The sequence below is a fragment of the Phodopus roborovskii genome, unplaced genomic scaffold (genome assembly GCF_943737965.1).
Source record: "Phodopus roborovskii unplaced genomic scaffold, PHOROB, whole genome shotgun sequence".
Classification (NCBI taxonomy): Eukaryota; Metazoa; Chordata; class Mammalia; order Rodentia; family Cricetidae; genus Phodopus; species Phodopus roborovskii.
The window spans coordinates 1927221-1943190 of NW_026126611.1; the positions used below are offsets into that span (position 1 = coordinate 1927221).

At 42.7% G+C, this 15970-nt stretch overlaps 1 protein-coding gene across 4 annotated transcripts in view; it reads right to left on the minus strand.

Moving 5' to 3' along the window:
- The window catches only part of Afdn (afadin, adherens junction formation factor), a 92137-nt gene that overhangs the window by 35801 nt on the left and 40366 nt on the right, over positions 1 to 15970 (minus strand). For 3 of the 4 annotated variants that reach the window (XM_051206083.1, XM_051206080.1, XM_051206082.1), the window contains 10 exons: positions 14983 to 15052; positions 12789 to 12907; positions 10208 to 10269; positions 9890 to 10095; positions 8106 to 8126; positions 7225 to 7370; positions 6877 to 6971; positions 5648 to 5913; positions 4366 to 4509; positions 1804 to 2002 (listed from right to left, as the gene is read on the minus strand). In XM_051206083.1, the coding sequence (XP_051062040.1) occupies positions 1804 to 2002; positions 4366 to 4509; positions 5648 to 5913; positions 6877 to 6971; positions 7225 to 7370; positions 8106 to 8126; positions 9890 to 10095; positions 10208 to 10269; positions 12789 to 12907; positions 14983 to 15052 (1328 nt within the window). The remainder of the gene's footprint in view (positions 1 to 1803; positions 2003 to 4365; positions 4510 to 5647; positions 5914 to 6876; positions 6972 to 7224; positions 7371 to 8105; positions 8127 to 9889; positions 10096 to 10207; positions 10270 to 12788; positions 12908 to 14982; positions 15053 to 15970) is intronic. The other variant, XM_051206081.1, reaches the window with a different exon arrangement.

The window sequence follows — 15970 nt, forward strand, 5'->3', positions numbered from 1 at the left end:
GTATGAAATAATATATGGATGCCAAGACCAGGATGGAATACCAAATGGCCTAAGACTACTTATCCAGAAGAGCCTAGGGGAAGATAGGAAGGAAACTCTTTGTCACGTTAGGACCTCACTGTTTCCACGCTGGCAAATACCTATAGTGCACAAGACAAAACTGGCACACGATAAATATGTCCATTTGCAAAGTCGGAGCAGATTAGTCTCCTGGCTTATTTACAAGATATTAATTAACACGTTTCTGAGTGTTGGCATGAAGCATGCCTAAGTGAGTATGGACAGGAGTGAGGAAGCCCAGCCAAACCTAAGGTACAGTAACTCAGCACTAACAAGACAGGGTCCTCATCCTTGCTGTAGAGACAACACTCACACCACCACTGAGAACACTTATACCCTCTGTGTAACACAGAACACTCACATACCTACCCTCCACTAGGAAGGTACAACACTCACACCCCTTTACAATGAACTAGCATCCTAGTCACTGGCTCTGTCACAGACTTGATGGAAAAGCTTCTGGAAACATCTGTAGAAACATGGTATCTCAAGAACAGTTCAACAGCCTATCAACTGAAGGTGGTAATACAGAAGTCTCACTCCTGGGGGAAACATGCCTATTGCTTGAGGCCATGGTTTTGGCCTCATGTGCTGAGACAGAAAAACACCATTAAGTAGCTCTATAGCAAGCTTGCTTCACTGTCTTCCCCATGCTGTGACCAGGGGCTTGAATTCCACAGGCTTGAGCTCTTCCATTAGACAGGGATGCCAACAACGTTCAAAACTACTGCAGCCAGGCTCACCTACCCTGCCCGGTCACAGGTCTACCGGTACCATGAATGAGGGCTTTTCAGGACTAAACACGTTCACTCTCTTCAAACTCGCACAGTTTTCCTACGTGGCCTCTGCTTCCCTCACCCTGGACTGTGTGTCTCTGGGAACAGCAGGCCTGCTAGGGGACTAAAGCACAAGCTGCTTTGCCAACAACTCCATTCATAAGAAAAGGCAGTCTTTCAATGTAATGGCCTTTTATATTCCCCACTACACTTTTGAAGATGTAAAATTATTTATTGTGGTCAAACAGTTTAAAAAAAACCACTCTCACTACAGTACTTTCACTAGTCTTACTATTTGTTATTTAACTGAAGCCTGTGTTTAAAGTCTACTTTCCTATTCATCTGCTATCGTCTACATCACACACACACACACACACACACACACACACACACACACACACACACACACACACAGAGTACATTAAAATTTGTATTGCTTCAAATCTCATACTTTAAAACAAAGATTTTTAAAAAAAATTGTTATATACCATCAAAACAGTATATCAAAGGTGACAGAGGCAGTCAGGAGGGAGAAGCTGCAAACAGTTACAAGTCAGCCTGATGTGGTGGCTCCAGAAGCCGTAGCAGGACACAGGGCACTCACAGATCTCCCTCCCTCCTCAGGCAGCCTGTCCATTCTCACACCTCTTAGCCCGCTTTGTGAGGAAGGAACAGGAGAGGGATGACGTGCACATGGCTGGGTGGCAGTGATCTAGAACACTCAGAAGCGAGGGAGCCAGGAGAAAGGCCCCTTGTTATGGAGCACGTGGGTGGAGAGCAGGGGCTCAGTCAAGGGACACAGCACACCCACATGGTTGTGTCGGGGCATGTGAGATCTTTCACCTGAGTCACAGGACCACAGCTTCCTCAGGCACATTTCCACAAGCCTGCCATTCAGAGAGTCAGTGCGAAGCTCATTTGAGCCCAGCTGCATGCTCCAACTGAGATAACGATAAATGGTATTTACCTCTCTGGCACAGAGGGTCTAAAAATTCTTGTAAACCATTTGGAATGTTTCTGACGACATCACAGGAATAGCCATCTTCTGGCAAGAGAAAAGGTAGTTGTAGGTCAGGGTCCTCCTCCAACTGCACATCTCTGCCATCACTGCGGGCAAGCTCATCAGCTGTGTTCTCAGCAACAGCCACAACATTTTCTATGAGATCCTGCAGAAAGCAAACGCTGACTCATCAAGGGCCACTCACTGACGGGAAGCACCTTGGTATGTCATAGACATGACCTCAGGGTAGAGCACACTCGACACGGCATGAACAGTGGGCTTCATAAAGCCCATACATACTACTCAAAAAGGCAGAACAAGAGGCTCATTAACTCCCAACTACTTATGGCTTTAAAACGTTGTTTTACCTCAGGATGGTCTCGCTGGGCAGTGGTGGCGCACACCTTTAGCCCCAGCACGCGGGAGGCAGAAACAGGTGGATCTCTGAGTCTACAGAGTGAGTCCTAGGACAGCCAAGGTTACACAGAGAAACTCTGTGTCCAAAAAGCAAACAAAAAACAACAACAAAAAAATGTCCTTCTTTTGTCCAAAGCAGCTGATTTATTTGCACAACTCTTTAACACATGATCATTAAGTTGTGAGCCCTTTTTACAGAACACGCCTGACGGGTGGGGATGGTGAGAAAGGAAACAGACATGTGAAACTCACATGTCTCAATTGTATGACTCATTAAAGTGAAGATTCAGTATCAAGGACGGGTGGTCCCTTCGAGGCAGCCCTGGGCTCTACCGCCACCTTCCTTTCCCACACAGAGAACAACTACTCAGGCTGAAAATGTCATGCAGTTTTGTCTGTTCTAGAAATTAACATCTGGAAGCCACTGCAGATATTCTTTGCACACACACAGTTTCTTTTGCAGCAACTGCCATCATAATATTCACACACATTGTGGTGTCAACCACAATTCCTTCTCCACTGTAGCAAAACAACCCTGCACTTCACTGTTAGGTGATTTCCTGGTGCACTGCATTGCTAATTGGGTCGTTCTCACTGTTTGGCTATTTTGTACCCGTCTTTCATTGATATAAACTCAACACTGAACTTCATTTGTTCATCAGCTCGTATCATCTGGACACAAGTGGCTCAGATGTAGATGTCACGGTTTGGATCTGAAGCATCCCCTAAAGGCCTATGTGGAGGTGGCTTGCAACCCCTATGTTTAGAGGTGAGGCTTTGGGGAAATGATTGGGTCAAAAAGACTCCTGTTTGTCAATTGATTAATAGGTAGTGAATTCAAAATTTGAACAGGTTATCATGAAGTACTGGAACCAGGGAAAATTGGGGGTAAAAAAAAAAGTCTTGAGTCGTGCGGGGGGGGGGGGTGTCTATCTTTAAAGATTTTATCTTGTTATGTCTCATGGCTGTCTTTGAACAACCTCCCACCCCCAGAGTCCATATATACCACCCTATATACAGAGAAATGATTCCACCAAGTCTGACATGGTACATTACTCTAAATGAGGTTACCCATTAAATGAGCATGGCCAACTTACAGGCAGCAATACCACCAAGGAGGAGCTCTGGAAGCCCCAGAAATTGCTACCTGTTTATATACTATATTCTTCAGGTGCACAGGGGCCCTGTGAGTTCTCCCCAGTCCACTGAAAATGCCAGTGGGCTCCGTCTTGTGTCCTAAGGGTCTATTTTGAGTCGCTCTCATTTTACGATGGCAACACCATATCATGACCAAAGGATAGAGCTCCACAAGTCCTCTGCTTCCTGGCTGCAGGAAGTGAGCAGCTCTTCCTCACAGTGCCTTCTTTGCAAGATGTTCTCTGACTTACTACAGTCACAGTCATGAGAACAGAAACTCTGAGCCCAGATCTCTTCTCTTTCAAACTGTTTCTCTCAGATGGTCCTATCTGTGGTACAGCTCTGCATATACACTCAATGGGGCTAAGGTATTATGGATGGACTTCTTATCCTGAGTCCAGACTCTTGTGGGTGAGACTCTGGTTGTTACCAATCAGACACTCCCGGATGAAATGGAGAAAGCTAACATGTTGTGAATACTCATGCTGCTGCTGATGGCGGGAGTGTGCACGTGGTATATGGTGAAGACTCATGCTGATGGCGGGAGTGCACGTGGTATATGGTGAAGATTCGTGCTGATGGCTGGAGTGTGCACGTGGTATATGGTGAAGGCCCATGCTGATGGCGGGAATGCACGTGGTATATGGTGAAGATTCGTGCTGATGGCGGGAGTGTGCATGTGGTATATGAAAAGCACCCTTGCATCTTTCACAGAGGCTCTGGGTCTCTGGTACTTCAGCATGGTGGTATAGACTTTAACTCAACTTCCTTTCCTCTATTCCTTCCAAAGATTCCCCAGAAGCAATGGCCCGAATTAAATAATTTGTTCCTTAAAATGCTTATACAGACTATATTCTTTGCACCCAACAGCTAAGACTTCAGAGTGAAATGATCTTCCTTCTCTTCCTCTCTTCGTCCCAGATTTCCGGTGCAGGCATGCCCACACTTCACAGTATCGTGGTTATATTCACTTACCGCAGGAATGAAAGGCTCATCAGGTGCACAGTGGTAGTTCTGTAATAGGGCTTGAAGTTGCAGAGAATTTAACTTGAAGCATGTACTGTTTATATTTGGAATGTCATCAGGTACATACTTATCCATGGTAAGCAGAGTAGTAGCCTATTTAAAAGAGCAAATATTTTGAAGTAAGATACTAAAAATGTGAGGCCCTGGGTTCAAATCCCCAGCACAAAATAAAACAAACAAACAAAAAAAAAAAAAAAAAAAAAAAACCCTTTGTAACAGCTGTTAAGCTAATAACTTGCTTATCTGGCTTTGCAATGCAGGATACTTATAAAGAGGCATTAACATTTAGCAGCATATACTAAACTATATGCATACTTTTTGTAGGCTTTATAAACATCCTCTTGGGTTTACTTTAGTTTTTATGTTTTTAACATAATTTGATTCAAGTATCAATGTTTATAACATGCTTTTGAAGTATTTGAAAGTTTGAATATTTATACAGCAATCCAGATGATCAATTACAAGAATCGGGAGTTTTGCTGATACAAATTTTGATAAACGTTGAGAGCTAAGTAGCTTCTCAGGATAATGACTATCTTTAATTGTTGTATGTTTTGAGATTGCATATAACTCATTTCCTTAATTATAAACACCAGTTCCTAGACTGTAGTATCTAAAGCTTTCCCTGAGAGCTGTTAAGACAGCAGACTATGACTTGGCACCTAATTATCACTCATCCTTCAGTAGATGGCTTTCTAAAGTATATCTTGCTGTTCTCAACAAAAAGAGCACTTCGGTGGTTATCTCTATCCTGCTTACACGCCTTGTTATAAGGGAGCAGTGCCCTTGACACTCTGGTGCTAGAGTCTTACAGAGAAGGGACCTTGTTTACACACAGTTGGCTTAAAAAGGAGGCCAGCACCACCGGTGTCCTTGTACAAACCGAACACTTGGGCAGACCTGCACCCGAGAGCACCACGTAACGACTGTGAGTGCCCGCTGGATGTGAACCACCGGAGGCTGCGAGAACACAATTACCATCCCGCAAAGGGTACTCCCACGCCAGCACCTTCATTTCAACCTCCAGTTTCCAGAAGTAGGAGACACTTGCTTTTAGCTGGTTTGTTACAGCGGCCAGGTGGTGCCCCGCCCCGCTGCGTGACTACTGTGCAGTGAGAAAAGGACAGACGCTTTACTGAACCCAAGCTCTTGGCCAACATAAAGGTGTGAGATTCAGCACTGAGTACATTAACCCCGGGGGTGGGGGTGTGAGGGGGGACCTTGTGCACACCTGCACGATCCTGCTCAAGTGACAATCAGCGGCCAGCTCCAGGCCCTGCTTCTCCGCCCAGGCTTCGATATGCCCCAGCTGCTGGCGGATGATTGCTCCCCAGTAGTGGGAGCACAGGCCCGAGTCTGGGTCTGTCACCAGTCTGTTGAACAGCCACATGTTGATGAAATGGAAGAGCTGCGAGAACAGCTGGATGGTCAGGGCAGCATTGACTCTGCAGCGCCTCAGCAAGGACATGGCTCCCGTCAGGGTGTGCAGCACGTCATCTGTTCAGGACACGGGACATGCCAGAACTTTCTCAGTTACACCAGTGATAGACAAAGGTGGTTACAGCAACTAACACGTTCTGCCAAGCCATTACAAATGCCAAATTCAAACAGAAAGCAGGGATGTGGTCTCAAATACATGCAGTTACTAACTAACCACGATTCACATATAAATTCACCCACAGGGCTTTTTAGGACCTTTTGTGTATTACCAACATAGCAAAGCAAAAGTGAAAATTATTCACAAATCTAACAGACAGTTCCTTAAAAGTTATTTTCAAAGACCACCAAACCCAATTAGACATTTAAGAAACAACCCCGGGGCTGGGAAGATGGCTGCACGGTTAAGAACTCTTGCTGATCTCCTGGGAGACCCAAATTCATTTCCCTGCTGCGTGCGCTCCAACTCTGGTGCTGTAACGCCCTCTTCTGGCCTCCGTGGGTACTGGCACCCAAAGCATGCACTCACATAAACACATTACATAAATAAATCTTTAAAAAAGGAACACGCCCTCACAATACAGTCAACTTTAAGACAAACGTAAGGGCTGGGGCGTGGCTACAAGTTAAGAGCGCTTGCTGCACTTACAGCAAACCCAGGTTCAGTCCCAGCACCCTACATGACAGGTAACGGCCATCTGCAACTCTAGTTCCAGGGACACAGCATTGGTATTCAGGCATCTGTACTGCCCTGCTCTTGGGGTTCTGACAGGATATGCCCTCTTCCAGAAGACCTAAGTCAACTCCCTCAATCCCCAGCACCCACATGGTGGCCTCACAACACTTTGTAATTCAGTTCCAAGGGACCAGACACCCTCTTTGGCCTCTATAGCTCATATACAGTACACAAACATGTAATCAGGCAAAGCACACATACTTAAAGATTAAAAAATAAAGATAAATCTAAAAAAGAAAAGATACCAAGTTGAATAAATATTAAAGGAAGGCTCATAAGATCCTAACCTATTTTTGGTCTTTGTAGACTGTTTTCCTCAGGATCATCCAGAAAGGCTGGCATGTAGTTATTAAGTTCTGACTGAAGACAGTGAACCAAGTACCTGAAAATACATAATTTGTCAGACTTGTTATAGAGGCAATCTTTATTCTTAAAGACTATTTTCCACTAAAAATAACACAAATTGTACTGTGGCACACCAGAAACGGAGTGCCAGAGTACAGTGCTCACAAGTCAACACATTTCCCCAAGCTTCTTGTAAGCATCTTCAATTGGGTTAACTAAAAATCTTCAAATGAGCTGAAGACAGAACACGAAGCATTGAAGTTAACTCTTTGCAGAGCTGTGCTTCTTACTTAAATGCCATCTGAACCAAGTGTGCTAAGACGTCCTGGGCATCTAGTGTGATCCGACTAAGGTCTCGGTCCTGCTTGATGAAGTTGAGAAGTTCTGATGCATTTGCCATCCAGAAAGCAAGCGCCCCTGCAATGTTCTTTTGTTTCTGTGGACAGAAAACATTCCCATTAAAAACGCAAGACATTAGAAAAATCAGAAGTAAACAGGAATGCCCCTGAATAGCTGAATGAAGATAGACCAGTACCTTCCCATCCTCACCAGGTATTTACCACAGATACCAGATACTTGCAAAGAAATTTAGTACATGCAGAGCAATGGGAAGAAATGACCACTGCAACATCTCAAGATTCATATACATAGACATATTGGTCGCATTAGACGTAATTTGCAGAATTAGTAGAGTGGAAATGTTGTATATCACCAAACCAAATTGTAGATTATGCATTATCTGGTAATCTGTGTAGCATACACACCATGTATCCATGGTTACCCACAGCCACCCTGATACTTGTAGTTACTGGCTTGGACACCATGCAACTCAGTATCTAGTACTGATCTATCAGAGTCCTCTCCCGACCACATTTGCAGGCCAGGCAACCTTAGATGAGATCCAAAGAATAGGAACCAAGGGTAAATAATAGAGAAGAAACAGAACTTTTGTCATTTCATATCCACACTCAAGTGCATAAAGCAGAAATTATGAAATGCTGATAAAGTTGCATAGTAAAAAAGGATTTTAGTACTGCATGTTTCAGTTGCTGAATGAGGGGTTATGAACTGCTCAGTCCAGTTTTTGTAGGATAATATTTGTAATGGAAGCAGCATGAGAAACTCAGCTAAGCCAACACAGCTAGGATCAGCTCCCAGCAGCATGTCCTACCTGATCAACCTGGTCTACTTCCTGGAGAAAAACAGACGAGGGGAAATCAAGCAGAACGAGAGAAAGAAACTTGTAAACAATCATGGTAGTTTAAAAAAAAAAATCAAAACACTAAGGTACATGAAGGTACAACATGAGGTACGACAGTTAGTCCCAAATTATTTGACATAAAGGGTTGGTTTCATGTTCTTAACATTGGCACAACAACTGAGTTTTACAGATTACAAAGATGACGTAATAATAAAGCACAAATGAACATACTGATTTATTTGAAAGATATGCAAAGGAAGGACATCCAAACACTTTTTTTTTTTTTTTTTAATGACACCGTGGGCTTACTACTTAAAAGGTAAAGGAGTCCATTCCCCTGAACTAATTATGAAGATGAGAATGAAAAGGCTAATCAAAACAACCAAAGTAAAAGCTGAAAATGTTGGCAGTGCATGAAGGGTTCACATCACAGCTGTACTAAAGGGAATGATGTTTTGAAAACAGAACTTAAATTACTTGCCAAAATTATTCACTGTGACAATTATTGTTCACCAACCAAGAGTGCTCCAACTTTACACTGAACCTACTCTGAAGTTTAAAAGCCTTTCCTCACTAGCAGAAAGCAGCAAGGACAAACTCTCAAAAAACAGCAGTTTGACAGTACCACAGTCTGGAACAGGCTTCTAAGCCCACACATGGCAAGAGACAGACAATGACTTTGAGCAACAACTGAAAAGGACATTTACATTTGTTTATACATAATAAAGTGATGATACCAGAGTAACAAAACATCCAGATAAAATGACCTTCCTTTTTTTCCATTCTTTAGCTTGAACAAGCCCATCTAACTCCTACTGTGCTAATCACTCAAATGTGAAAGAAGTATTTGTGGAAAGCTTAAAAGACCATCTCAGTTTCCCTCAAATTATACTGCGAGTATTTACTTATTTATTTGTTGTTTATTTATAGATTCTTCTGGGCAGGGTTTCTCTCTGTCGCTCGAACTCTCAGAGCTCCCAGAACTCCACCTGCCTCTCTCTGCCTCCTGAGTGCTGGGATTAAAGGTATGCACCATTATCGCCCTGCTTAATCACCAAACCATTTAACCAAAGTATTTAACACTCCATTACTAGTTTCTTAGCTGAGTAAAGGCACTGGTTAAGTTAGGAAAACTTTAACCAAAGTATTTAACACTCCATTACTAGTTTCTTAGCTGAGTAAAGGCACTGGTTAAGTTAGGAAAACTTTAAAATCTGTAAATTTACTTAAAATAACCTTTACAATTGAATCATCAAATTACCTGCAAAAATAAAAACAGCTGTGCCAATTTTGTCAACTATGGATTGTGAATAGTTAGAAGAACCAAACCACTCTACCAACAGAGAAGTCCACCCTAAGTGAGAAGTCTACCCTCAACTCCATCAACCCTACATCTACACTGCCAAAACCACACATTCCCAACACCGCAGCAGGCTCATCACAAAGCAGGGAGTGCCTGACAGACAGACACCTGGGCCTGTGGGAGGGAGGGTGGCTGGCCTCTTGGCACCGGACAAACATTCTCAAGGTAGAGCTGCACACATACATTGTGTGAATTTCATTCCAATAAATTAAACAGAATTCAAAGAAAGCTGACCTTCACCTCCGCACTTTCTCACGGTGACTAATTTTAAGACGATTGTGTTACAACACATACAGTACATCTTCACTTACTCCACTAGGCTATAAAGACAAACTATTACCACACCAGAAATATCACAGAACCCAACAAGGCTTGCTGGGCCAACACTCACCTGAATGACCCCTTCCATCATGCTCACCATCTTGTTGACAACAGCAATGGCCTTATGTGTGCGCTCTGTTGGACTGATGTCAGGCCTGTGCTGGCTGGACAATACATACCGGCATGCCATGTATAACACATATGTAGGAGACAACTTAAAATGGACTGTAGAGCTATTGGTATAGTTTATAATGGCAGATAAAAAAGAATCTTCAGCTGTAAAGAGATTTTAGAAAAGAAGAAAAATGAACAAAAAAGTATGAACTGGAGAAAAATAGAACAAAGACCAAGAACTCGCTCACTAGTAATAGAATCTAAAATGACTCACAGCTTTCCCTGAATTCAATGCTGGCAGGCAGTATCAGTTCCGGCCCAGCCCCGTCCTGAGTTCTAAAAGAAAAACCGACATCACTTCAGTAAGGTCAACAGGTACCTATGCACACTTCCATAACCAGTTTGTCCCCACATGGCGTTGTGAAGTGTTAAATCATACACTGCACAGTCTCCAGCCGCTTCTGTTAACCTAGGCACACACTCAGGTGAATGAATGGACAGGAGACTGGCTCCTTCAAGGACAGAATTCTAGTGTGAGGGCAGAGAAGACACACACGTCTGGATTATTAATAAGCACTGCATGTTGAAGACAAGGATCTAACCACCTAGCTCAGGTAACAGTGAACAGATCAAGTTTTCTAGTAATTTACAGACCGGCTAACTGAAATATTCTTTCCCATTGGCAAAGAGGTCCGTCCGTTCTCCTCATTATCTGACCTTTGCCAAGCATGTAAAGATGAATAAAAAGAAAAGAATACCCAGGGACTGGAGAAATTGACTAACATTAAAAACGATGCTGAGAACAGAGTTTGGATCCCAGCACCCATGTAACAAACATACATATGTACGTGTGTACACACACACACACACACACACACACTAAATCTAAAGAAAAAAGAACACAATGTAAGTTAACACATTATCATTTTTAAAGCAAAAATCTTTCCATTAAATTCTATTATTCAAAGTTTACTTCAGTCTGTAATTTAACAATTTGAGTTTACCTTAAGAATTAGGAAAACAGTATGATTTAAATGCATGAGTATTTCAACACAGTTCTTAATAATAAAAGAAAAAAATTTGAGACACGATCTCACCATAAAGTCCTGGCTGGTATGGAATCGACTATGTAGACCAGACTGGCCTCAAACTCATAAACTCTGAGATTTGCTTGCCTCCAGGATTAACTGTGTGCACTATCTTGCTTGGCTGGCAGTTTCAAATTTTTAAAAGAATTATCTTGGCCGGGCATTGGTGGCACACGCCTTTAATCCCAGCACTGGGGAGGCAGAGGCAGGTGGATCTTTGTGAGTTTGAGGCCAGCCTGGCCTACAGATTGAATCCCAGGACAGCCTGTCTCAAGAATAAATAAATAAATAAATAAATAAATAATGAGGAGGAGGAGAAGCAGCAGCAGCAGCTGCAACAGCTTGGATAAATTGTATAAATTAGTCATTTCATTATTTTAACAAATTTAGTAAAGACATTAACTGAAAAAAGGAAAAAAATTGGAGATGATTAAAAGAAAAGCTACTCCCATCACTCAAAAGGATGTTTATACTTGCTTAAAATTATAATTTTAACAATGACTAAGACTTTATACTATACCAATTAAGAACTGCTAATGTCATCATTGTCAATGTGAAAACTGCAGGAGGAATTAGAAGGGTTTATCTGTTTCCATCCTGTCTTAATATCAACAAACAACATCCTTAGTGTAAGTAAAACTTTTAGTACCAGCATTACTTTGCAAGAAATTATCAAAATATGTCCTTATGAGCAATAATTTTAATTAGCCTTCACATGGCTGTTTTGCTGTAACAGGAATTATTTACTTGCTTACATGGTCCGTGTGTCCTGTTCCACCTAAACTCCTATCTTCCATCACATACAGACACACGGCTGTGGTCACTACAGCACAGCACCGACTCTTACAGATACAGTGGCACACCTTTAATCCCAGCCCCTGGGATTGAAGAGACAGGGTTCCCATAGTCAGTGACTCTACACCACCCAAAACAAGTATAAATGGAGGAAGAAAACTATGTTTTACAACATCCAATAATCACACAGCAAATACTGTGATACTTGCTGATAGTTACGTATTTCATTACTGGACTGAAGTTATTACTCATCTTGTAACACACAGTGCCCTCTGCTGGAGAATGGCGAAGTAACAGACTTTTTATGGCCTAGGACTGCACTGACAATTGGCTCTGAGCATGAGCAAGTCTCTGCCACTGCCAATCATCTGTTTTGGGTCTGTGACAAGAACAGCAAGAACATCTCCTCCAAGACCTGTGATGGTCAGCTCCCCGCTAACCACATACAGGGTACACTTGGCATCCCTGCTCCCCGTCTGAGGCCTCAGATGACAGTGAGCATTGGGGCACAGAGTACCCAGCACTTAAAATGAAGAACCCTGATTCACCCTCTGCTGCCTCCGCAGGGAGATATACCCCATTAGAGTGTGGGACAGGGAATTAGTTCTGTGTTTACATGTTTTTAATTTCATCTACAAATGGATGCGATAATTAATTTTCTCTATAAAAATGATCACATACTAAAATGTTACAAAAACTTCCTTTCTCTATACGCTACAGATCAGGTAACTTAAAAGGAAAGTGAAACTCAATGTGCCTGTGTCGCCAAGGCTACCCTGTGGTGAGTAAGGAATGCAATTACTAAACATTCACTTTATTCGTCTTCAATTCAGTAATATAAAAATACTCATAAAAGCCTATTAAACTGTAAAACTTCTGGCTGAATCTACAAACTTGGCAATCTCTTTTTTTTTTAACCCCAAAGCCTCCTCTAAGGTGTTCACTTGCATAGCACCTAGTCAACGTGGTTACCTGCTTTCTCTTCGCCGGTAGTCCTGCTCCTGGTCCAGTCGGACCATCGGCTTCACCATCCCTCGCTCGGCTGTACTGGAGGCAGAGGACACCCTGTCACTGTCCAGTCTAGTAGTACTCTGTACCGAGGGAAGCCACAGTGCGTTAGGAACACCTCACGCCCCAATCAGTCACGCTTTACCCTCTGCACTGTGGGTGCCAATCTCACGTGGGCCGCTATGCGGGGAAGTAAAGACAAGGGACACGGGACGGGTGAGTGGGAAACACAGGTCAGAAACTCGCTCACAGCAGTGAGAGCCAGCAGCATGAAGAACACAGCCACTCTCAAAGAGCAAGGAAAAACTTTAGCAACAACATAGAAAGACAGAATTGTTTGAAAGAACAGTCATTTTATTTCCCCAAGTTACACTCATAAAAAGAAAACTTGCCAGTAAATGGCTTTAAAACTTAAAAAAATAAAATAAACATAAATGACCAATAATGGCAATGGAAAAAGAGATTAGGACATGTTTATGCGTTATTATAGTAGAGAATTATTTTTAAATGACTTAAGAAAACAACAACAACAACAAAAACCTGCTCACAATTAACTGTCACAGTACAGAAAGGTATGTCGATTAGATGAACAAAAGCCTAGTAGAGCTGAAACACCTAAGTGAACACAAGGCTATGACCTGAGCACTCTGGGGAGGGTCCACTACGGGCTTCCACTCCCCTCTATTTACCAAGCCTGCTATGCTGAGTACACAGTGTGAGACAATGTGCATGGCCTCTGAAGTATTTCTTCACCTGTATGTGCCAAGGTCCTTGCAGCATGGCACTCTTCAAAGCATTAGAGGCGTTAACAACAATTCATGACCCCTGTGTCCAGAGTTCATGGGCCACATCATCAATGAGCAAGCAGAGGCACCAGGTGGTAATAATAACTACACAAAAGCCTTACGTGCAGAAGTATGACCTCATCAGGAGGATGGGCTAAGACAAGTAGAGGTCAACCATGCAAAAACAAAGGATAAGACCTAGTAGAAGATAAAAAGAGCCTCAGACGAAAGGAGTGGGCACACCACGTAAGGACAGAGGGTGAAGTGAGAAGCCAGTGTGAAGGCCAGGATCTATTGCCTGAAGAGTTAGCAGAGGCTTTGACGGCAGGGCTCCAACAGAACAAAACGCACGCACGTCTCTAAAATTCAAGAGCAATGACAACCAGCAAGGGCTGGTCAGTGACACCTGAGAGGAACTGCTACTCACAAAAGTGCCCTGCCCTTTAAATGAGTGCTGAATGCTAACACGTAAGGCAGAGGCCGGGTGGATTCCTCACAGCCAGAGAAGCAGGACATCGCGGTCCTCATGCAGGAGTCGTGCAAAAGAAAGGAATCAAAGGCAACTGCAACAGAGTTCAGTTGGGCAAAGCCATGGTTGGTGGTGTAACTAAAATGGAGGAACGAGACAGATGTAAATTTAAACAAAACCCAGGCTTAATCCGCTACGTTAAATTTGAAGTACTCATCAGATGCGTAATAGAAAATCAGTCAAGCATCTGATTTTAGTTTGGGGAGACCAGGGTCAAAGACACACACTATGGGGACAGTGGACATCAAATGGTGGCATCTTAGGCAGCATGGAGGGTCAGCAAGGGAACATGTATAAGCAGAAGAGACAGAGCTGAGCTCTCCAATCATCACGAGATAAGTGCATCTGAGAAAGGGGTGCCAACAATCCCCAACACAGAGTCAGCACACCGCTGCCCTGGTAAACGCAGACCAGTCCACACAACTGTCAATAAATGAAGGGGCTCAACGAGCTTTGCAGTGACTGCAATCCAGGATCAGGTCACCAAGATGAGGAGAGACATCCCAGGAACAGAGAATGACTTAGAGAAGCGAGCAACCCCCAGCATGGTCTGGCTGGCCAGAGGTTACACACAGCAGCAGCACAGCTAACATACACACAAACACACACACACACACACACACACACACACACACACACCCTGCTTCAAAGAGAAAGCACTATCTCCTGACTTCATAACAAAAGGAACAACTGGCTACCTTTCATTTATGCACCACCAGGTGAGCAGGTGTAGCAGAGAGACAGGCTGCTGTGAAACCCAGGCTTACAAAGGAGCTTCTGTCTTTGGGTATCCTCTAACATCCAACCCCCTAGATGATCAGGTCATGGATCCGCAACCACCTACCCTGCTTGCTGGCAATGCTGTCCCGCTGTGAATATCTCCTCCCAAATCAAAGGTTGTCTCCTGAATGGCTCTAGTGAATGAAAAGGAAACATAAAAATTAAATTTCAACTGACAGGGTAGTACTCTTAACACAACAAGAATAGGTAAGTATTCTATTCCAATATTCAAGGATCATTAATAAATTCATTTATTTTGGCCTATAGACTTTTTAAAAAGTCACACTAAACCCGTGAGCTTTTCTTATTAGGAAGTATACCAAACATTCTCAGGATCCTGTTCTTAAAACCACATGTTAATAACAAAAACCGGGGCTGAAGAAATGGCTCTATGATTAAGAGTACTTGCTATTCTTGGCAGAGAACCTGAGTTCAATTACCAGCACCCACATGATAGCCCACAACCATATATAACCCCAATTTTAGGGGATCTCACACTCTCTTCTGGCTTCTGTGGGCATCAAGCAGACATATGATGTACAAACAGACATATAGGCAAAACACTTGTACACATAAAGAAAACAAAAACTTTAAAATAATACAAAAAATAATATTCTCAATAGTAACAACACTGTGGCAGGCAAAACTATATTCTTTGGCACAAATAAGGCATAAATGCAACACACTGGTCCCAACCTAAGAAGAAAAGAATTCTAAAGGTGCCTGTAAGCTAACAAGAATAAGGTAACAACTATGTCTGGATTGCTCTAACATCTGAGAACTACATGGTTTAATTTCAAAGTTTGATTGATAGACTGAAACAAGTAAGCAATGTTGAAATTCAAGTCATTTTTCTATTAAAACTTCCTCTAAATAAGTCTCCAAGAACATAAAATATCTTGCAATGTAAAGCAATACTATGCTCTGAATAGAAACTCCTAAGAATTTTTTTTACTAAGTAATCATTAACTTTCTCTGTGTAACTGTCTCCAAGACCTCAGTTTGGGGATTTCAGGGGCGTGTGATGACACGCTCATATGTGAATTATTCAC